At 36.8% G+C, this 24707-nt stretch overlaps 1 protein-coding gene across 2 annotated transcripts in view; it reads left to right on the top strand.

Annotated features, from left to right (window-relative positions):
- The window catches only part of HAUS3 (HAUS augmin like complex subunit 3), an 81129-nt gene that overhangs the window by 27783 nt on the left and 28639 nt on the right, over positions 1 to 24707 (top strand). The window contains exons 8-14 of one of the 2 annotated variants that reach the window (XM_054825093.1): positions 219 to 287; positions 1744 to 1804; positions 2014 to 2078; positions 2882 to 2965; positions 3384 to 3473; positions 7589 to 7654; positions 21931 to 22129. In XM_054825093.1, the coding sequence (XP_054681068.1) occupies positions 219 to 287; positions 1744 to 1804; positions 2014 to 2078; positions 2882 to 2965; positions 3384 to 3473; positions 7589 to 7654; positions 21931 to 21963 (468 nt within the window). In that variant the 3' untranslated portion in view covers positions 21964 to 22129. Of the gene's footprint in view, positions 1 to 218; positions 288 to 1743; positions 1805 to 2013; positions 2079 to 2881; positions 2966 to 3383; positions 3474 to 7588; positions 7655 to 21930; positions 22130 to 24707 lie in introns of those variants that run through there. The other variant, XM_054825092.1, reaches the window with a different exon arrangement.

Here is a 24707-nt window from a genome sequence, read left to right as displayed (position 1 = left end):
TGTAAATACAGGAACAGGTAAAATCGTGAATATTCATGACCTGTACTGCTTTGTTCATTAATTGTGTCTGTCAGAGGTGGTATTACTAAAATGTTAAATATAACAGGAGACATACAGAAAAATATTTTTATATAGTTTAATACCTTTTAAAATAGTATACTAAATATTTTTGTTAGCATTAAAATTATTGATTTTTTTTTTTAATTTCTTTGTATCAGTATCAAAACTTAGGTGTGAACTTGGAGAAGCTTTATAATGTAATGATGGACCTTGCTCGTGACTTACAGGTAAGATATAAAAAGTAATTACTCAGATAAAACTTCTGAGGTATTATCATGAATTGAAGAGAGTTAGTGATGTGCTTCACATTCAAACCAGAATCTCTACTTGAGTTAAATAGAAGGCTTCAATCCTTACTGATTTACAGAGCTGGTCAACATTTAAAATAAAGTTGTCCATCAAATTTGCCATTGTTTCCAGAAGGAGGAAATGGTTAGTCTGAAAGTTAATCTTTAGAAGAAACTTTGCAAGAGTTAACTAAATATTTACATGATGATTCTAAGAAGGGAAATGCACAGAATTTTGTGACTTTTCTTTTGGTATTTTAAAGCTATATGAAACAGCCTAAAAGTGTTAACAGAGTTAAAACAGAGTGTAGCTGTTTTGGGGGGTTTTTGTTATGTATTCCTTGGGTACAAAAACTCTCAGCATATCTATTGCTGTAGGTTGTATTAGCCAAATACTGCTTAAACACTGGGAGAGGCTTCCTAGAGAGGTGGTTGATGCACCAACCTGCCAGTGTTTGAGACATTTGAATAATGCTGTTAACAACATGCTTTAACTTTTGGTCAGCCCTGAAGTGGTTGGGCAGTGGGAGATGATTGTTGTAGGTCTCCTCCAAATGAAACAGTCTAGTCTATTCTAGCCCTTATTTAGCAGTTCAGAATGCAGCTCAAGAAATCTTTTAGTAGTTTTTGTGTGTGTGTGTGTGTTTTCTCCCTGTAATTGTATATCTGGAAAAGTGTCAGAATTTAGGGACATGCGCAGGTTCTAGTGGAAGGTACATCATAGGATCCATGGGGTTTGCCTTGAAATTGACGGTAGCACGTGTAGGGCTCAGACCTTTAGTTGACGGGGCCATATTAATCTGGATATCTAAGTGGCCCAGCAGTATGATGAGACAATCTGTGAAGGAAGGCAACACCAAAGGCACAGAAACACTGAGAGCCAGTCTACAGGAGATTTTAGACAAGTGTTGCTGTCTGCTTCATTTGGTAGAGAAAAAACAGACTTCCTTTTCTTTGTAACTAAATAGATACCCCTGTCATCTTTTATTTTCTTCCTAATGAAAACAAATTTGAATGGTTGCTTCATTGCTCAAGTGAATAAAGAAAAAGGGATAACTCCTGTGTCCTATTATAATAGAGCTTGCTCTAAAAATAAACCATTTAGAAAAATGACGCATGTATATTTCTTTATTACTATTTCCGTACAAAATTATTACTATTACAAAATGTATTACTATTCCCCACAAAATGAAGTGATAATGGACTGCAGTATTTAGATGCTATAATTCACACTAAGTAGTATTTCATTCCACAAACAGTGTTGTCATGTAAAAAGGGGTGATACAGAAAGTGAAATACTGCTTACTGGAAAATAGGTCCACATATTGACACTACTATATGTTTTAAGATTAAAATTGGTTGATACTGAAGAATTTATTTGTACCTTGCTTTACAGGTTCAAGGTTTGTGGAAATTATTTTGCACATTAGAGCTTCCACTTCTCAAAATTCTGGCAGGTATGAAAGTTCAGTTCAAAATATGAATCTTCACTTGTTTCACACAGCTGCTGATTATGTTCAAGAAGAAAGTTTTACCTCAGAATACTAAATATTGTCTTAGTCTCATAACAGCTGTGTGAGTTTCTGTTTCCATTTTACAGTATAAGAAGCATGTAAGATTGAAATTGTCAATTGTAAGTGTTCTCAGTATATAATTGTGTTTACAGTGATGGAAACACACAAAATACATGTGAACAAACAAGAACTGAAAAAAACATCAGAGATTCTGGGGGTAAATTTTGTCTTTATTTTTTCTTTTGGAAATTGTATAGCATCATCTTTCTGCTTTTACTGATGATAACTGATTAAAAAGAGGAGGAATCTTTTTCTTTTGTTTGGGGTTTTCGAGTATTTTCATTATTATAAATATAACTAATGATATTTACATTTGAGATACTTCCATGTTTATTTAGGTAAGCAAAAAAGAGACATTTGCTTCATTAGCCTTGCCCCGGAACTGAGAATGCTTTGCAAAGTGCACAGGTCCTTTTGGGTTATGTGTTGTAGAGTAAAAATTGTAATGACTCTTTCTGAACTTATAGTTACCGGTAACTGTCTTCCTGAGAAGGGATAGATATTTCTATCTCTCTTTGTAAATAAGACACTCTTTACAACTTAGGTGTGCCGAGAGTTCTAAGTTTGCCATTTCCCCATTGATAAAAATAACTACAAGAGAATCCTGTTTTGTAGCATAAAATCTGACTAGATGATCATAGTGGTCTGATGGATTATTAATTTACCAGAATAATTTGCATAGCTCTGTCTCAGATCTCTATAGTCTTCAGTAAACTATTTTCCTACAAATTTTGGTACTTTTACTACTGTAAATCCCCTTCCCAAATCATGAAGAAAAACAGATTAAACAGTATTTAAGCAATCTAGTAAACCAAATGTTGATAGCCAGCAATGACTGCGCATTGTAATCGAGTACTCTATTTTTAAATAGAAGTCCAATGTACTCATTAACCTAGGAAATAGCAGATATTGAAGAAAATAATAATGTAAACAGAATAATTCTGATGTACTAATTTATAGTTGCGACTCAAAGATCTTGAACAGGAAGCTCATCAAGTTGCTGGAGAACGATTTCTTTTGACCAGCAGTAGTCAGCTCAGAGAGGTAATATTTATACTACTATTATTACATAAGTTCTAGGTTCTGTAAGTTGTTATTGATACAGAAGAATTATAAAGCATATGAAATAGTCCTTGGAACTTCAGAATTCTTTTTTCAATATTAATTATCTTATTTTCTGATTTTAAGGGAGTTTTCCACAAATCTGGCAATGTTGGATAACCTGTATTTGAATGTATTTACATAAGTTATGCATTTGATTTTAGTAAATACACTACTTTTTCAATAGCTCAGAAATAAAAAAATTATCTTTTCAATTCTGTGTTAGTTCTCTTTGCTACAGGATGCTCAGTTTTTCTTGAAATGTGTTTTCTAGACGTAAGTTCAGGCACCAAATATTTTTCCTCTCTGTTTCAGCACTCGAAATGCTGAAACATTTCTCTTATGTTTTTTCTTACTGTAGGTACTATTTGAAAAGTTAAAACTGCATACACTGTGTGAGAAAGTTCACAGAACTGAAATGCAACAACTTGTGTCCACCTCAGAAGTTGTGGTGAGATGGGGGAGGAGTTTTAAAACAATCTGCATGATTTAGCAAAACTTCTAAGTTATATTCCAGTGAAATAGTCATTTGTGTAAAGTTTTCCTAACCATCTTGATTTATTTTTGTATTGTACTAACCACACTTTCTTTATTTATGGCAGAAATGAAAGGTGCAGTCCATTAGATACTGTGGCTAAACTTTAGTTATAAACCAGGGTTAAAAACTTTGGTACCAGCATGTATGTGTGACCATCTCCCTCAAAGGAGGGAGACTTTCTTACTGGTCAGAGTTTGGTAGCTCAGTATGACTGACTGGTTGGGTGAAAGAGACCACTGGTGAAAGAAAACAACATGAATGTAAAATCTACTGGTGAAGGAAACAGTAACCCAGACTTTTTCTTTGCCATCAGGAGATTTAGACTCAAACCATGTTGTCATCTTTTGATGGACTCTTAACTCATTCATTCATAATAAGTAGAGAGATCTGTAGGAAATTATTTGATACCTATGGTTTGAATTGGGAGTGGTCACTTTCTTTGTATAGTCTAGTATTTCACTTATGTGCGTGAATTTTCCTCAGGCTTATTTTTTCTCTGTGGAGATGCGTGTCTTCAGTAAGAGCAGTTGCAGAATCTTGATAGAAGCTTGTTCCCTTATAGCCATAATGACCAAACAGTTTAGGTACTTTGATACACCTGTACAAGAGATCAAATATATCTTCAGATTCAGTGCAATAAATATTGTGCATATAAAGCTTCTCCAGTTTTTTCTTCTGTTAGCGTTGGAGCAGATAATTTTCAGCAAAGCATATGTTCATGTGTGATCCCAAACATTTGTCTAAAAATGATGAAGTCAAGACCAAACTGCAGAATTCTTGATGACTTGAGGCAAATGTGGATGCCCCTTCCTTTTTGTAGAATCATAGAATTATTTCAGTTGGAAAAGATCATTAAGATCATTGAGTCCAACTGTTAATCTAATCCTGCCAAGTCCACCACTAAACATGTCCCTAAGCACCACCTCTACACGTCTTTTAAATACCTCCAAGGATGGTGACTCAACCACTTCCCTGGGCAGCCTGTGCCAGTGCTTGACAACTCTTACAGTGAAGAAATTTTTCCCAATATCCAATTTAAATCTCCCCTGGCACAACGTGAGGCCATTTTCTCTTGTCCTATCGCTTCTTTACCAAGAGACCAACACCCACCTGGCTACAACCTCCTTTCAGGAAGTTGCAGAGAGTGAGAAGGTCTCCCCTCAGCCTCCTTTTCTCCAGGCTAAACAACCCCAGTTCCCTCAGCCGCTCCTCGCAGGACTTGTTCTCTAGACCCTTCACCAGCTTTGCTGCCCTTCTTTGGACACACTCCAGCACCTCAATGTCCTTCTTGTAGTGAGGGGCCAAAAACTGTACACAGTACTGGAGGTGTGGCCTCACCAGTGCTGAGTACAGGGGGACAATCACTTCCCTACTCCTGCTGGCCACGCTATTTCTGATCCAAGCCAGGATGCTGTTGGCCTTCTTGGCCACCTGGGCACACTGCTGGCTCATATTCAGCCAGCTGTTCAACAACACCCCCAGGTTCTTTTCCGCCGAGCAGCTTTCCAGCCACTCTTCCCCAAGCCTGTAGCGTTGCCTGGGGTTGTTGTGACCCAAGTGCGGGACCAGGCACTGAACCTTGTTCAATCTTATGTAACTGGCCTCAGCCCATCAATCCAGCCTGTCCAGATCTGTCTGTAGAGCCTTCCTGCCCTCCAGCAAATCAATGCTCCTGCCCAACTTGGTGTCATCTACAAACGCACTGAGGGTGTACTTGATCCAGATGACTAATAGATAATTTTGTTAAGATAATAATAGTAATGGAATTCCTTCTTAGAAGAGAAGCCTCTGTGTAGCTGCACCTGTTTCTGATTTGTTGCCACAATTGGTTTACATGGGAGTCAAACTAAAATACACAACTCATTGATGAGAATGAACACCTCTGGGGAAGGTAGAAAGGGAGTCTTTGTTTCTCATGTGTGAAAGAGGAAATTCAACTTCTGGACCAAGTGTCTGAACTACCAGATACGATCTCTGAGGTAATGTCAACAGTATAACCAGAAAAAACAGACACTACTCAAGGAGAAGGACGTCTCATAGATCAAATATGTAATCTTGGAGAGTGACAAAGAGCCTTGGGAGATGGGACGGATCGGTGAAATAGAATGTGTGTCATCTTTTTGTGGGAACATAAGATTCATTGCAGTGATCAAAGCAATGCTTTTATCTAGTCCAATACTCTGTTTCCAACAACTGCTGAGACTTGGATATTTAAAGAAAGATAGGCTGAAACCTTCCAATAGATAAATACTAGATAATTAATATGTTTGTCTCTCCCTGGTAGCAAGAAAAAAAAAATATCCTTTTAAATCTCCATTCCGGTACAGTTGCATCTGTTTTTCACCCTGAACTGTTGTAGGTCCAGATATTTTTGTTGTACTTATAAATATCCAATCTCTTTTCTAATAATTTCATTTTTTTCTTAACAAAGTTTTGTAGCAATCAAAGTAATCAGAAACATGCTTTATTTTATTGATTTTTTTGATGTGTGTGTATATATGTATTATTTTGTATGATTTTATCATGTTCTGTCTTGCATTGATGCTATCTAGCACAAAAAATAAACAAAGGACCATAAGTAACACATACACACCCATGCCCCAGTATTTTCAAAGTTGTTGTGGAAAAGTTTTTATGTCTGCATGTTGGTTTTTTTTTTTTCCCCTGTCTGGGACAGGAAGGGAAATGAAATGGGAAGGGGTAATCTCCACCTCTCCTGCTGAAGGCAGGAAAGAATGAAGGCTTCCTTGGGCCTCGGGTGAGATTGCTTAAAGGACATTATTCTTTAGCCAGTATTTTGTCCATTCAGCTTGGCAAGGAAATTCCCTCCTCCAGAACTTATTCTGTTAAGATTGTTAAATAATATAACTTAACAGAAAAGTATATCAGTAATTCATGTTCTTTATTTTGCAGCTAAATAAGTTGCAAGATCTTCATCCTTTGCCTAAGATAATTTTAGAATACCGTCAGGTGAGCTGATATTTTTCACATAATGTAGCTGCACAGAAGCAAACTTATCAAGAAAGTAACATATTCACAGCTAAATAAATAAAAAAGTTGGCTCTAAGTTCATTCAACTATTCATTTAAATTCTGAAGTTGTAGATATTCTTAAGATTTTTAAAATTTAATGTTTATGCTTCTGTTTTGCGCTATGTTAGATTATACCTAGCAAACAAGTCAGTTGCAAAAACAATTGGAAAACTTCACTGTTAAATTTGTCTTGTGCTGTAAAGCACACCGTTAGAGCAAAACGTGTTTTTTGAGTTTTGAAGAAATACTCTGCAGAAAGTGAAGGAGAGAACTAGCTATGGCTTTTGTTAGGTGACAAGCCTCCTGAAAATCCAAACTGACTAGTTAATCTGCTCTCACACTTAATGTTTGGGTTTTCAGTGGATGAGTTTCCAAGATTTTAAAAAAAAAAGTATGGGTTTGTTTTCTGTGTGTGGCATTTTTGTGTAGTTTATTGACCTGGGGATATAAGATGTAAAAGAAAAAATTCCAATAGTTCATTTACTAGTATCTGCAAAGACCTGGCTTTAGGATATAACTGAGTACTTACCTAACTTATGCTATTTAGTCAAGCTATTAGTGAGTATGCATCCATTATTTACTAAGATAAAACTGTCTTTTAAAAAAAGTCTACAAAACAAATTAATATGCATTTGGAAATTAAGATCCTTAGTTTGAGAAATCTCCTATTTTTATAAATAAGCATTTCTCTAAACTTTTATGTAATTTAGGTTCATAAGATGAAATCAACTTATGTGGATGGACTACAAACGTGCATGAGAAAGGTAGAAATATAAAAAGTAGCCTGTAAAATATGGTATTTCAAATAAATCATAAAAGGATGTGAAATGATTGCAGTGGTTACAGTTTAAGAACTTTTATACATAGAAAATTATAAAGTATTTCTTCTTGATTTCACTGATTGCAGTGAGTTTTTATTACTGACACATTAAATAAAATTTAGATGTATGTCTTCATCCTTTTCTTTATGGGGATATTTACTTTACTTGACTACAGGGCTTTATTTCCTCTACATGGAATCAGACAGGAACTGTCACTGGCAGACTTTCAGCCAAACATCCAGTAAGTGACCTTATAAGAAGATTTACATTTTAATTAGAATTAAAAATTAACATTATTTATATAAAATATGTGATGTTTTTAACACATTAAATGTTCATTTTCATCTAAGTCTAGCAGTTGCCATGCTGTATGTAAATGGTAGACAGAAAAAGTTTATTAAATGGGTGTTTTACTTTAGAACATTTATTCTTATGAATATTTTCTGTTATCTGTGTATCAGAATTTAATATTATTACCTGAAGTAGAGGGGTAGAATTGTGAGCCATGCATGCACCTTCCAGAGTTATCACAGACTCATAGAATACCAGGTTGGAAGGGATCTCAAGGATCATCTGGTCCAACCTTTCTTGGCAAAAGCACCGTCTAGACAAATGCACGGCCTAGACAAGATGATCCAACACCCTGTCCAGCTGAATCCTACAAGTGTCCAATGTTGGGGGATCCACCACTTCCCTGGGGAGATTATTCCAATGGCTGATTGTTCTCATGGTGAACAATTTTCCTCTAGGGTCCAGTTGGAATCTCCCCAGGAGTAACTTGCACCCATTACCCCTCGTCTTTTCCACATGACCCCTTGTAAAAGGGAGTCTCCATCTCCTTTGTAGCCACCCTTTAAGTACTGGGACATGGTGCTGAGGTCCCTAAGCCTTCTTTTCTCAAGGCTGAACAAACCCAGTTCTCAGCCTTTCCTCATATGGCAGGCTTCTCAGTCCTTGAATCATCCTGGTGGCCCTTCTCTGGGCCCTCTCCAGCCTGTCCACCTCTTTTTTTTGTATAGAGGGGACCAAAACTGAGCACAGTATTCCAGGTGGGGCCTGACAAGTGCTGAGTAGAGTGGGATAATGACTTCTTTATCTCTGCTGGTGATGCCCTTGTTGATGCAACCCAGCATCCTGTTGGCTTTCTTTACTGCTGCAGCACACTGTTCACTTATATTGAGCTTGTTGTCCACCAGGACCCCATAGGTCCTCTTCCACAGAGCTCCTCTCCAGCCAGGGGGATCCCAGTCTGTGTTGCACTACTGGATTATGTTTTCTCAGGTGCAAGACCTTACACTTGTCCTTGTTGAACTTCATGAGGTTCTTGTTAGCCCACTCTTCCAGCCTATCCAGGTGTTCCTGCAGGGTGGCTCTCCCGAAGTGTCTACTTCCCCACTCAGTTTGGTATCATCTGCAAATTTCATCAGGGTGCACTTGATCTCATTATCCAGATCAATTTTGAAGATACTAAACAGCGTTGGGCCCAGTATCGATCCCTGGGGGACCCCACTTGTGACAGGTTGTCAGTTTGAAAAGGAGCTATTTACCACCACCCTCTGGGCCTGGCCTGTCAGCCAGTTCCTCACCCACCATGTGGAGCACTTGTCTACTGTCTGTGCAGGTACTAGCCTTAAGCTTCACAGGTACAAATGGCATTAGAAGCTTCCTGCAGTCTTGGGAGAAAGGCCATGGTCTTCCACAGTTCTCTCTAGGAGTAGAGATGTTAGACATAATGGTTATGTTATGACCTTTTTGCATGTGAGGGCTCATGTGGCTCTGACTGGTATGGTGACTTTTGGAGTTCTGGCAGAAACCTGTCCTGGGAGGTTCTCATACACTACTGGTGACTTTCTTAGCTCTTTTACTGATCTTCGCAGTTCAAGTTTCATTCATATCTTCTTACCCTCATGGTACATATTTCCGTACAATTCGTCATCAAACAGTTTATAGGAAGTGCTTATGCTTTTTGATGAGTAAAAAAACCCAGTGTGTAGGATTTTGAATTAACAATGGAGTGGAGAAGTGTTACTGCTGCTCCTGCTTCTCATGCACCCAGATGGGGGAAGTGATGGGAGAGAATGGAAAAGATGCTCATGAAGGTCACAACTTGCTAAATATTCTGATGTGATGCACAGGCATTTACAAGTCAGAGCTGAACAGACAGCTGTCTTGAACAACTATATGCAACACAAAGTGACCTTTGGCCCATCATGCTAAAAATGACACAATATCTACTCTTCTTAAAAGTTGTTTTTCTCCAAAATAATGCTGCTAAAGTTAGCATCCAGGGTTGCCTAAGGCTGTTTTTTCCTTATAAGGAAAAACATTGGCATGGCTTGTTTTGTGTGAAATGTTTATGGAACTTATACCATCTGTTTCTGAATCATTTATTGATATAAAAGATATACTGCAATGCCCAGTCACTTTACTAAGTGGTAAAGGATTGGGAAGATTCTTGCCAGAAATCATAAATATTGTAGATATTTTTGCAGTTACTATGATGTTATGTCAAATTATAGCTGAATATTTGCTGAGGTAGTTTATTTTTAACTGTGTTTTAAAATGCTTTAAGGAGTGATTAAAGCAAAAGAGAAGTGTAAATCAGATAAAGTGAGAATTGAAATAGAAAAAAAATCCCATTTACTGCAATAGTTCTGGGAGATGGGGTTCAAACAAAGGTCTCTTTATCTTTCATTTGTTTTGTAAAGGTAATGGATCTATCTGTCCTCTTTCCTCTAAGGCATTAAATGGAGTCTAGGATGGATTTACTCACAGGTTTAAGGAGAAATGACCAGACATTAGGTACAGAGCAGGATTTCTTTTTCAGCTAAACCTTTCTGTGATCTTCTTTCAGATAAATCCACATCTTATGTATGAATGATGTATATTTTTGGCTTTATGTGGGTTTCTCTCAATAGATAAGCTTATTCACTTGTGTTGCAGCAACTTAGAGGGAGTTTCTTGGTAGAACTTTACTTCAGTGGCTCTCCATCTATAGCTTTATTTTAGTTAAACTGTGCACTCCATTTCTTCTCATTTGGTTTCTTCTTCTACAATGTGTGCTGCATAATTAACACATTTTTCAGAATTAACAAAGTGTTATATAATAATATAATACATTGTTAAACAGGGACACATTTAATATTGTAGTCTCCTGCTTGGCATTGTAACTGTTTGCTACTCCATGAGAACCTGCGTATCTGAAACCTAAAAGTAAATATAAACCCTAAAATTCTTCAGTCAAATTATTTTGTAATATATCCATAGGCTAGTTATTTTTTCCACTCTATAATGGATTGCTTATGACTATTAGGGGAAGTTAATTAGGTTTAGTATTTGAATGTTATTTTTAATTAATTTTTGTATGAATATATTAGTCTTGTCTACGTTAGGATACTCCTTTATTATATTGTTCATAGATAACTTTCCTATTAAATATATTTATTACATTCATAAAGACTTGCTGATGTTCTCCAAACCTACCTTAAAATACCACTTTCCAGCCTCTCACCTTTTCAAGCAAAAATAAGTCATGACAAAGGTGGAAAGGCCTAAAGCCAATTAGGATCAAACCTCTTTCAGAATGAACAGAGAGAAATCCTAACGTGAGATGTAACGATTGCATGTAATTGGATGTTATAATTTGGTTTAAGATATACTTTTCAGTGCTAGAATCAGATATTCTGTGTTAAGGTTTTTTTTTTCCTCCAGGCTTTTGCAGCAGATAGAACTGAAATGCTGCTAATGAGTTCGCACTTCTCATTTCAGAAGATGTTTGTATCATTAAACTAAAAAGCATAAAGTGCTGGGCTTTGGGGGGCATTTCCTTCCTTTTAGTAACAAAAAGTTATGCTGAAGATAAATAGAATTTTTTACCTTCTCAGGCCAAGTAAAAAAAAATAAAAATAATCCTATTTCTCCCCAGGAAAAATGCTTTTAGTAGCTTGTCTAAAAAGGCAAAGAAATAAAATAATTAAACCTGTCAATCAAAGAAGCATGCTAGCCTTTAATTTGGAAAGCAGGAATGTAATTTGAAAGAGAAACTAATTAGGGTATGTCAAATGTTAATGTGCTCAAAAAAGGACCATAAAAACCCTGAAATATTGAATATACCTCAGTCTCTCCAACAGATATAAGTAATATTTTCTGATAGTGAAAGCATGATAGAGAATTGCATGCTTATTTATTAGAAACTATGTGCTACTGATAATGTTTGGAATATGAAAAATAAGTTACCCATCTAGTTTCCATTCTAATGGGGGAGAGAATCTCTTGAATTGCCCTCTGAGCAATTGCTGTCAAAAATGAGTTTGTTCTGTCTATTAACTTAGCAAACCAGTTTTTCTGATTATCCACACTGTCTCTGTATTACTTCCCTTCTGGGCTGTCTTCTGGAGCGAATGGACTAATTCTCTGTGAGATAAAACTTAGATGTACTTTTGGAATAGTTTTGGGGTTGTTTATGGATATAATGGCAGGTTGTCTTAACAAAGATGAGAATGTCTATGCGTTTTCTCGGACCTTTGCATCAAAGCAATTTAGTGTCATTTTCTAGTCAGTACAAACTACTATCACTCAAATGAGCTGATATGCTATTAGAGAAAGTGCACATGCCATTTGTTGTGGTTGGTCTGTCTTCTCTGAGTATCTCTTGTATTCAGAACGTATTTTTGTGCCATGTTTCTTTTCAGTGTATTTATTCCAATATTCTTGAGTCATATGCTAATTATGACTACATTAATAGCACTAAAATAGTATTTCATTTTATGAGTATTTAGAGTTTTGATGTTTCTACAATCTCTTTTGTTACTGCTTTATTTTTTCAGAAGTATTTTAGTGAAGGCTTTAGAATTTAAAGAAACTGTATTTACAATTTTGGAGACAAGTTCTCTATTTCCTCTCTTCCTCACTCATTGCGGTTTTTGTTTTATGATAGGGAAATCTTACTTAAAGATGAGTGAATGAGCATGTTGACAAGACTTTAATTCAATTGCATTCATGATGAAAATTTACACGATGTTAACATTACAATAGGATGTTCTTAGTTATTGGTGTGACAACTACAGTATGAAAAGTCACTGTTAGTCATATCATAACACTCATGTCTGATGCTTCAGAACATCATCATGTTGATTTAATATCCAAATGCAGAAATAAGGTTTCTGCATCATAGACCTTTGTTCCCTTAGCATCTCGAGTACACATAGTATCCTTTTCTATGATACATGCATAACTTTGGCATTCTCTGTAGTAATGCTCCTAATTAGTATAAATTCATTAACCTGATAGTTATCCCAGAAGGCCAACCGTGTCCTGGGCTGCATCAAAAGAAGTGTGACCAGCAGGTTGAGGGAGGTGATCCTGCCCCTCTACTCGGCTCTTGTGAGACCCCACCTGGAGTACTGCATCCAGCTCTGGGGGCCCAAGTACAGGAGAGACATTGAGCTGTTGGAGCAAGTCCAGACGAGGGCCACGAAGTTGATCAGAGGGCTGGAGCACCTCTCCTAGGAGGACAGGCTGAGAGAGTTGGGGTTGTTCGGCCTGGAAAAAAGAAGGCTCCAGGGAGATCTAATTGCGGCTTACCAGTACCTGAAGGGGGCCTACAGGAAAGATGGTGAGGGTCTGTTTATCAGGGAGTGGAGTGACAGAACAAGGGGGAATGGGTTCAAGCTGAAGGAGGGTCGATTTAGATTAGATATTAGGAAGAAATTCTTTACTGTGAGGGTGGTGAGGCACTGGAACAGGTTGCCCAGAGAGGCTGTGGATGCCCCATCCCTGGAAGTGTTTAAGACCAGGTTGGATGAGGCTTTGGGCAATGTGGTCTAGTGGAGGGTGTCCCTGCTTGCAGGAGGGGGGTTGGAACTAGATGATCCTTAATGTCCCTTCCAACCCAAACCATTCTATGATTCTACAGAGAGTGTGGTGTATCCAATACCTGAATACATAAGGTTTTCTATTTGGCTCAGTAAAGCTTGGAGCATCATCTGGGCTGTAATTCTGTAGTAACAAGAGCAGTTCAATCGTGTATAGCTTCTCTTCTATTTGAGACTATCTTTGTATGTAAAATTGTTCTGTGTGTTGTTTAAAGAAAGATAGTGTAGCCAGTATAAATGTCCTTCTATGCAGTAATCAACACACAAAATGCTTGCATTTTATTTATGCAGGATAAGATAGGGAGTCTGTCATTATTTCTTCTAAAAACTAAACATAAGCACAGAAATATAGAGAGCAATTAACAGCTCAAAAACGAAAGTTTCTATACAACTCAGAATAATATCAGCTAAAGTATTTTTAGCACATTATGAAATATTGACTGTGGAGGCTGAATTCCTCCTTCTGTCTCCTTTAGTTTCTGGAAAAAAGCTCCTCAGAGAAGCTTAGGCTTGTAGAAATGGGAGAAAAAAAGTTCTTATAAAATTTTCCTGTGCTAGAGAGTTGATGGCACTGCATACTTCCACTTGTTTCATTAAAATTCAAAGATAATACATTTCAATACACTATGTATAAATTAAGTTGTCAGCACTTGAGTGCCTACTGCTGTTGAGTGGTTAAGGTTAGTTATATGCCGATTCATTTTATCCTTTGAATGGTCTTTGCCAGCAATGTTTTGGCAATGCTGCAGATACAAGCCCAAACTATGAATTGATCATGTTTTAGAAATCCATGCTGGAATGTAGCTAGTGCTACTGCCAGGTTACTTTTCTCTAATATGAATGTGACTGGAGCACACAGCTAACAAGAAACAAAACTAGCGTCATCTTTCATCAAAACAAGTGATTTTTCAGCTATGTAGCTTTCACTACCTTACAAATTAAAAGGTGTTTTAAAGTGAAGTCATTATAGTAATATCTCTTACTTGGAGTACTCAGTTACAGAAGTTAATCTGTACACTGTGTTGTGTCTCTTGGAATTTTCTAAAATTACATGAAATCAGACTTAATAAGAGTTTTATGAAGTCTGATTCCACTTTTCTTATGCTTGAGATTGGTGTATGCCAGCATCCCCTGAGGTCTCAATGTGGTCACAGTCATTGTACCTCTGTACTGAGGAGTTTAATAGCACCCATGTCCTACCGAGTTTATTTTCACTCTCCTCGTCCGTAAGACAGTTGCTCAATTGAATCTTCTGCAATGTGCAGAAATGCATGTATGATCTTTATATTAGTTTAAATATTTGTGTGCCTATTTGTTATGAAGTTATCTGTTGGTACCTCTTGCGAGTTGATTAAGATTTTAAAAATTCTGCTTGAAAATTTTTTTTTCATTCTTCGTAAGTATTCCATTAGTGGGATTTTTAGATACACATTTAGGAAATACTTAAAGCTTGAAGACTTAAGTTCCAAGAGGACAATTTAAAAAAAAAAAAAAAGGCACACAAATTATGTCTTGTCTTAAAAGCTCTCAAAAGTGATAGGTGTTGGTATATTCCTCTAATGGCTAAAATCCTTTTTGCAGGGACAAAATATAGTCTAATTCTGATCTCAGCATAGGTTTCATTATGTTTTAACATAACAAAAGTATTTAAATAATTTATTTTGCTATGCTGTGTTCTTCTACTGTACATTGTTCTTCTCCCATTCTGTATCTCAGTCAGCAAAAATTGCTTCAAAAAAACTGAGAGTTCTGACAAGACAGAAAATGAAGGAGACAGAAATGAAGAATGATATTAAGAGAATAGATTATAGGGGAAGATCAAAAGTTAGGTACAGCAAAAGAGACTTCTTATCTTGGATGGTCCAGTTTTCAGACAGTACGGATTTTCAAAAGCTTTGTCATTAATATCCCAAAGAATTTCAGGAAAATTATCTCTGCATCTCTACTTGCCTATTACATTCAGCTTTCTCTGCTGACAGTTCTTTTTTTTTCTGTGTCAATGAGTGGAAAATTTGCCAATTCTTTATTTCCTCAGCATTCTTTTATGAAACCTCAGGAAATTTCACCCAGAGTTTTGAAGATGGATGCACTCTCTGAGGTTAGGAACAACAGCAACAAAAAAGTAGTGATTCGTATAAGGATCACTGAAGATAGAATAGGACAGAGGTCATGTTGCTCACTCCCATGTGGCCTTGTTGTCCTTAGTTCTCCTGTACTAACATGATCATCTGCTGGCTGTGGCTCTTAGGAGCTTCTGGCTAAGGACCACTTTCATCAAATCAAGAATTGTCCTTTCCTCACTGTGAGCAACGAAGGAGACATTGGTTATTTAGGTTTCCTTTAACTCCTTCAATCAGCCTCCTGTTCACAGTCTTTTGTAGCCTTTTAAGAGGAATTCCCTGCCAACATATGCTCAGTAAATTCCTCAGTATGTGGAACAATCTTGTTTGAGATGCTAAATTTTACCCTTTCTTTAATCAACTGTCACATGTTTTCTTTAGACAGTAAATTCCTCCAGTCTGTAAATCTTGTCATTTTGTATGTGTTTTAAGGTCTAGTATTTGTACCTTTGGGCAATATTCCCTTGACACCGTTTACTTTAAAGCTATAATATACAGCTAACATACAACTAGTATAATATTTACTAGCTCCAACTGTCACTCAAAGGGTTGTTATCTCTATGCCTTAGCACTATATTTTTTTACCAAAACCAAATCATGCTTCTCAGAGTTCATCCCAGAGTTTAATAGCCTCCCATGTTAATGAACATCAGTTTATCAGAGCTTGTTCTGAGTATAATTTTCTTTCAGCAAAATGAAATGAAATAAGAATTAAATTTAGTCAGTTTATATATGGGAAACAAAAGCAGTCTTTGTCTCTTTGAAAGATGCATAATGCTGCATATATACAAACTCCCTTGCTTGTTGTGCAAAGGTTAGTAATCTGTCACTATATAACCAAGCATCTGGGTTGATCCCATGATTTGACAAAAGAATTTGTCACAGAACATGTCAAATCAATAAGTTAGCAAAATAAAATATTTTTTATTATTTTAAAAATCACTCATTGAGTCCTTTCTCATGTATTGCTACAACATTATTATTTGAGGTCATTGCCAGGACTAAATTTCAAAGAATATGGAAGGAAGAGGATTAGTCATAGGAAATCAAATACACTATTCTTATGGACAATTCTCTAAAGTACAAGTCAATATTTTGGGTTGTCCCTTTCTTCTTCCCTTGTATTCATTTTGAAAGCTGCTTCAGCTTATGGGAAGGTGATGAATTACTTCCAAGTCTCCCACTTGACTGACATCTAGAACCTTGATAATTCTGTGCTGCTCGGTAGGGCAAGAGGGGAGTGCATTGCCTTTGAATGATTGTTCACTGCTGAAAAACAGTAACTGGTACCAAAAATAAATCTTTTACCAGAAGTCTGTCTGATTCTGTGTGGTTTTTGACAAGGAAAATAGATGTCTTTAATTTTTAACTAGCCACTAGGTGGCAATTGCAGACAAGTCAAGATTTGCTTAGGCATGCACGTACACATACATACCAGGCCGGTATTGCTACGGTGACCTTGTTAATTTTCATTTTTTCTCTATTTATTGAGCTGCATGCTGTATTTTAAAAATTAGATCTTCAGACTGTTTTGAAATTGTGTCTCATACAGAAGTCAGAAAATAACTTTATTCCTTTACAATAATAAATGCTGCTATGGACAATAATTAAATATGGCAATTTTCCAAAAGAGAAATCAGGAAGGGTTATTTTATTTACTTCTGCTGTGTAATTTCTCATGAGTGAGTTGCCACCAACTTTAGAGATGCCAGACAAATGAGGGAGTTTGATGTTGTGAGTGCCCTCGGGACTCGTAGTCTTGTTATCCTTTGCAAGAATACTACTTTGGGCAGTGTGCAGTTTTCCTCGCTATTTCTCCAGCAGCTTTGGCCTTCAGCAAAGGAGCAAGCTTGTTGATGGTTTAAGGACATAGCTCACTGAACTTGTACTTACATTTCTTTTCAGATTAACTGAGCTATGAGAGCACAACTTAGCAATCGGTGCAGTCCCATGTAGAGCAAGCAAAGACAACTGAAAAAGAAGGAAAAGGAGTGAGAAAATTTTGAAGCAGCAAATAAACAGGGAGAAAAATCCACTACAAGAATAAAAAGAAAAAAATAATTAGAGATATAGAATGTAAAGCTCAAAGGACTTGTCATCTACCTATCTAGTATTGTTGTAGTGTTTCATTGTGTGGAGCTGAGCTCTTGTTCAAAGAGAACAGTTGTTATCTAATTATTTTCATAAACTTTCTGGAGAAGAAGCTACTAAGAAAAACTCCAGAAACTTTTGGACTTACAATGCTTCGGGTTTTGCTGGAACATTTCATGAGATAAACTAGAATTTTGCTGCTCTGAACTTTTTCAAGCAGATGAGAAAATCTGTAAATTTCTTCAAGTATTAGGAAATAATTGATTTCCTGAAGCAACAGCTATGAGTGATTAAATCTGAGACGATCACATTCCCAGTAAATATTCTTGCTTATAAGAAATGCAACTCGTTTCTGCTGTTTGCTGGCATTGGTAGCCACCGTAAAACAATATTTAATTCCTCTATTGTCTTTATTTTGCTCTAGTGTTTGGCAATATGCCTCACTGTTACAGCAGGTGGATTAGTCGCCACATCAAAGGATATATATCTTATAACTTTACTTGGTCTAACTGCTTCCTTATATCTTTTCAGTCTAACTTCTTGGCTGTTTTTGATCTTCCCTTGTGACACATTCATACTATATATGTTTTTGAATGGGTACTCTTAACTCAGTAGTAAGTTTTATCTCTGGTCTTACTTTGAAATAAGTTCCTAGATCAGTGCAGGAATTAATAGAATCAAATGTCCGTAAGAATAGTCTGCAGCCACCGCTGTGCATTTGCATTTCTTTCAGTAACTTACTGTTGTGTTTTGGGTTTTTTTCTGTTCCCCTCCCTGCAGTTCGTATGTCTTCAGACAGACATATTCCATAGATATCTAGAAATGCAGATCTGAGCAGTTAGTAGATTAGATAGTCATTTTCTAGTAAAAAAGAATATACATATGACTATAGATGCCTTTCTATACATATATGGACATCTATTTTAAGGAGTTATCAGGGTTGACTGAGGTTATTTGCTCAAAAAATAGCAATTTATGCTACTGAAAATGTATGTGGAGAGGAAGAGAGAGAGATGGGTTAGCTGAATCAAGATAAATAACTGAAAAGGGAATTTAACATAGGAAATATGATCAACAACCCTACCTGACATACAGTAAGAAATAATTAAAATGCACCACCAGCCTCTGTGATTAGGTGAAATCTAACTATACTGACTTCAAAGGTAATTTATCTAATAGATATCTGTATACTGTAATCTTTTGAAAGAACCAAAATAACATACTGGTTTTTAACCTAGGAAGGAATAAAAAATCAATTGCAAATGTAGATGTAGAATTTTGGATACCAAAAATGGGAAGCTCAACAGAAAGTGTAACTGATTTAGAATAAACTCATCAAACTAGGAACTGTATATTATTTGTTGGATTTTGATTAGGTTTTGTTTTCATTGATAATGCTACTCTTCTTTGATACAATGAATTTCTTTATGGATTAGAGCATCCTTTTTGCAAGGCTTGAATGCTTTTTGAGAAAGCTGTGTTTGTGAGGCTCTAAGAGAGGCATCAAGAGTCCATCAATTCTGAGTCTCCTTGCCAAAGTGAAGTCTGTCATTGTTTCCAAATGACTCTGCATACGGAAGCTAACAGCATAGGCAAGAATCTACAGCGTCTTCATCTGAAATAATAGACAAACTTTTGACAGAGGTATTTTCAGAACCAAGAAAACAGATTTCTAACCTGGGCTAAAACACTAGAGTAAGGAATACATCAGGATCGTCAGTCAGGACAGATTATAGTGGCAAAAAAATCAGATTATGGAGGTAGGAGGAAAGAAATCAGAAGTCTTTTTTTCAACATGTACAGTTTTAATCTAGTGTTCCTAGGGACATTTTTTTTTTCTGCCATGCCTATGCTCCCTGCTTTTCCAGCATGATGTTTTCTGAAGAGTTTAACTAAAAAGAGTGATCCATCAACCATTTAGATGCTGAGAAAATGTGTCAAGTAACTGAAATTTTGTAAAAGAGGTGATGAATTGATGAAGTGCTAGGTTCCTGTGTGGTAGGTCTACTGCCAAGGAAAGCTGTCAGCTTTGGACACCCAGGCAAAAGACAGTCAGTCTGTGTTTATCATACCCAGAGTGACTTTAGTGCAGATCAGATTCAGTCCTTTTTTAAGTTCGATAACTATATTAAAAAATTTAATCTTTAATGATTTAAAGCTTGTAGCGGGGGAAAAAAGAAGGGTTGTAAGGCTGTGGGTTTTTTCAACTTTCTACCAGTTGTGACCTGAGATTGAACAAGGTTCAGTGCCTGGTCCCGCACTTGGGTCACAACAACCCCAGGCAACGCTACAGGCTTGGGGAAGAGTGGCTGGAAAGCTGCTCGGCGGAAAAGAACCTGGGGGTGTTGTTGAACAGCTGGCTGAATATGAGCCAGCAGTGTGCCCAGGTGGCCAAGAAGGCCAACAGCATCCTGGCTTGGATCAGAAATAGCGTGGCCAGCAGGAGTAGGGAAGTGATTGTCCCCCTGTACTCAGCACTGGTGAGGCCACACCTCCAGTACTGTGTACAGTTTTTGGCCCCTCACTACAAGAAGGACATTGAGGTGCTGGAGTGTGTCCAAAGAAGGGCAGCAAAGCTGGTGAAGGGTCTAGAGAACAAGTCCTGCGAGGAGCGGCTGAGGGAACTGGGGTTGTTTAGCCTGGAGAAAAGGAGGCTGAGGGGAGACCTTCTCACTCTCTGCAACTTCCTGAAAGGAGGTTGTAGCCAGGTGGGTGTTGGTCTCTTGGTAAAGAAGCGATAGGACAAGAGAAAATGGCCTCACGTTGTGCCAGGGGAGATTTAAATTGGATATTGGGAAAAATTTCTTCACTGTAAGAGTTGTCAAGCACTGGCACAGGCTGCCCAGGGAAGTGGTTGAGTCACCATCCTTGGAGGTATTTAAAAGACGTGTAGAGGTGGTGCTTAGGGACATGTTTAGTGGTGGACTTGGCAGGATTAGATTAACAGTTGGACTCAATGATCTTAATGATCTTTTCCAACTGAAAAAAATTCTATGATTCTGAAAACCAGAAATTTCCATTTATACAATCAAGTAGTTTTTATTAATTTTGTTGCAGCTTTACAAACATTATTTATGAAGCTTGACTGTACATTTTTGCATGCATTTTCCCTAATCAAGACAATACAACTCTTTTTCTCAGAGCTTGCATTTTAAGACATAATTCACCAGCGAACTATAATTTCTGCAAAATATTTGTTTCTGTCTTTAATGTTTGAATTTTAATATTATACTACAAGTGTACTTTATATACATATATATATCTTTTAAAAATTGCTTGGAATGAAACTGCCCATGTCTTTCCACTGCCTCGTACCATTGAAGGCTTCAATTCTATCTCAGAAATCATGTGAAGTAGAGAGAAAGCAATGGGTTGGCACTGGGATACATAGATTAATCAATTAAAATAATGTTTTAAAAACCAGAATCGTAGAATCACAAGATAGTTGAGTTTGGACAGGACCTCTACAGTTTGTCTAGTCTACCACCCCAGCTCAAAGCAGGGTCCTCTAGAGCAGGTTTCTTGGGACCATGTCTAGTCGGGATTTGAATACCTCCACGGATGGAGGCTTCACAACCTCTCTGTGCAATCTGTTCCAGTGTTTGACCACTGTCACAGTAGAAAATTTTTTTTCTTATATTTAAATGGAATTTTCTGTAATTGTTTGTGACCACTGCCTCTTGTCCTGTCATTGGGCACCAGTGAGAAGAATCTTGGTCCATCTTCTTTACACCCTCCCATCAGGCATTCTGAGCAGAGAGGAAGGATCACCTCTCTTGACCGCCTGGTGACACTCTTCCTGATGCAGCCCAGGATGCCGTTGGCCTTCCTAGGTACAAAGGCTCATTGCTGGTTCATGCTCAACTTGTTTTTCACTGGGATCCACAGGTCCTTTTCTGCAAAGCTGCTTTCCAGACAGTGAACTCTGAGATCCTGATAGCCCATTTCTCCAGACTCCTGAGGTCACTCTGAATTGCAGACCAGCCATCTGATAGATCAACCACTCCTCGCAGTTTAGATTGTCTGCCATGTTGCTGAAGTTGCACTCACTCCTGTTACCCAGGTCCTTAATGGAGTTGTTGAGCAGTATTGGCCACTGGGCTACTCCACTAGTGCCTGGCTTCCAGCTGGTCTTTGTGTCACTCATCAAAACCCTTTGAACCTGGCAGTTTAGCCAGTTTTCAGTCCACCTCACTGTCTACTTATCTAGCTTGTACTTCATCAGCTTGTCTGTGAGGCTTTTAGGAGAGATTGTTTTGAAAGCCTTGCTAAAGTCAAGGTAAACAACATCTGCTGCTCTCCCTTCATCCACCGAGCTAGTCACTTTATCGCAGAAGGCTATCATTGGTTAGGCACGATTTCCCCTTTGTAAATTCATGCTGAATACCCCAGATCATCTTCACGACTTTAATATGTTTGCAAATGTTTTCCAGGATTATTTGCTCCATCACCTTTCCAGGAACTGAGGAGAGGCTGATTGGCCTGTAGTTTTCTCCATCCTCCTCCTTGTCCTGGAAGAAAGGAGTGACACTTGCTTTCTTCCAGCACTCAGAAACCTCCCCTGATCATCACAGCCTTTCAAATGTAATTGAAACTGGGACATTGGCTTCACCTATCCTGTCCATTGGAACTTCTGGAAATGAATTTTGGATTATGATGGTGTTTTTTGTATGTGTTTGGCTTTGGGCGTTTTGTTCATTTGTTTGTTTTTTTAACCAATGCTAGGGTTTTTTGTTAATAGAAATAGAAGAGCTTGAATTTTTTCCCCCTCATTTAGAAACAATGAAGAGAGGTATTAATTAACTTTCACAACCAGCTTTTCCATCACATTGTTTCAAGTATATTCCTTCTTGTCTGTTGGAGCATAATTGTTCAGAGAGCAATTTTGTTTCTCTATAACTTCTAGTAAGATATGGATGCCCTTTTCTAACAATAAGGGATAACAGTCATAGCTCAGATTGGATCTGTGAAGGTTTTGCAGAAGTATACTTGAAATAAATATATAAAAGCAAAAATACAGGCTGTGTTATGTAGTCCAAGGTGGTAATAGCCATTTACCAAAGCCACGTCAATCTTCCACTTCTGATACAATAAAACTGTTACCTAATTTTCAGCTCAAGCAGAGGAAGGTTTTCCATTTGGAAGTCTCTTCTGAGATTGTCTATTTTTCCATCCTTTTAAATATCTAAAGTAAATTTATCTCATTGTATTTGATAATCTAAATCTTAGAAAACATCATCTCCAGGAGAATCTTAGGTGAACTTGTTGTAAGTATGTGTCGTAGATAGATTGAACTACCCACTGGAGATTCTTGTCTTTGTCTACTGACTATAGAGGGATTCTAGACAGCTAGTTTAGACCAACGACTAGCCTAAAGACATCTAAAATTAGATGAGAGGAATCTATTAAGCTATTCCAATAGCTTAAAGATGAATGTTACCACTCTCATGTTTCTTGAGTTTCTTCTTTTCTGAAGATTTATTCAAATTATGAGTTGTTAACTAATTTACAAGTGAAAGTACATTTTGCACTTGCAATTACTTACTAGCGTTTTTCAGAATTATTAGTAACACTTCTAAAATTGTATTAAAAGCAGACTTTCTGCATATGCTGTCAGTGAAAACAAGATGGCAATATAGTGATTTATTTTTACCATCGTAGATAGGTTTTGAAATAAATCTTTATTTATTTCGATTTGTAAATTTTGAAGCTAACAAGTTAAGGAACAATAATCTGAGAGTAACTATAAACAACTCTTTGACCTGTGCTGGAGGTTATCTTATTAAGTACATGTCAATACAAGTATAGAGCCCAATGAAAAGTCCATACAATGATCTCTACCATTAAAATGATTCAAGTCAGAATTAAAATCTTATGATTTTGTTTTTTGAATGTGCAAAATTAGGCTCCCACATTCATGTCCAAGTACATAATAAAGGAATTAATTTTCTAAACTTCTGAAAATCTGCTAGCTTCCATGGCTGCTTAAACTGCATATTATTCATACAAACAAGCACTGATCCTCCCCAACTTATTGATAGAAATCAATAGTTATCAATAGAAATGTTAGGTTTGTGCACAGATTAAATAACATATATTTCAAAATATGGTTAATAGCATTAAAATAAGCATTGCCACAACTGTATTTTTAAATATTTCTAGAAACTGAAGAATAAAATATTAAAGATGGCGAGTGTTTCTTCTGGATCAAATTTCATATTGATGGATTGAGAGCAGTGTTCCTAGTTTACCCATGCTGTGAAAATATTATGTATATTATGTAGCAGTTTTCTATCTCTCTCTCTCTCTGTATATGGTGCTGTAGTTCAACTTTAATACATTTAATTGTAGATCTTTAAGGGTGATACTCAGACTAGAAATGATAGTGTTCTGTTTTGAGGATTTTGTTCTTTCTGCTGTAAATTTCAGTAGCTTTTGCGGTCTGATTACATCCCTCTTAAATTTATAATAACAATTTTGAGTTCAAAATTACATCAAAAATTATCATTCTGATTTGGAAATTATATAGCACTATTCACATCTCCTGAATTCACAGTATTACATATTTTTAGGATGTTAATCTAATTCCTGAACCACTTGCAAATTCATTGCGTGGAATGACAAAAATTGAGCTTGATACTCATTATCTCTTGTCATGTGTTACCTTTCTAGATGAAGAGGCATAATGACATGAAATAACAGAAGGAAGCTATCGTGTTTTCATGCTTTATTGAAGGCGTATGAACCCAGATGTTTAAAGAAAAATCTTCTGTTATTCCTAGTCCTGCATGTTTGTTGATAAACTTAGTTCTTACTTTTAACCTTGACTGACAAGCTGTAGTTAATAAAGAGCTCCTTCTTTATTTTATCATGCATTTCAAAAAAGTGGGAATAGGTATTAGAAAAATTTCTAGAGGCTGAAGAAGAGTCTGCTCCCTTAGTTTAAGGCAGGGTTCACATGTACTTTCCTTGAAAGTAATGCACCATATCTAAAAAATACAGCTTAAAATAAGAAGAAAATTATTTTTATAGGGTTAGTAATTACGTTCTATGGTGCACCCAGAGATTAGGATTTGGAAAAGCTGCCAGTGAGAAACCATTCTTACAAGCTTCCAATTTTCAAGGAAGAGCAAATATTCAAAAGTATCTATAGTTACAGAAGTGTGAAAATTCCTTTGAAAGGCAAAGTGGTTAATCTTATTTATTATTT

This window comes from Grus americana, chromosome 4 (genome assembly GCF_028858705.1).
Source record: "Grus americana isolate bGruAme1 chromosome 4, bGruAme1.mat, whole genome shotgun sequence".
Taxonomy (NCBI): Eukaryota; Metazoa; Chordata; class Aves; order Gruiformes; family Gruidae; genus Grus; species Grus americana.
This window is presented reverse-complemented; position numbering and strand designations above follow the sequence as displayed.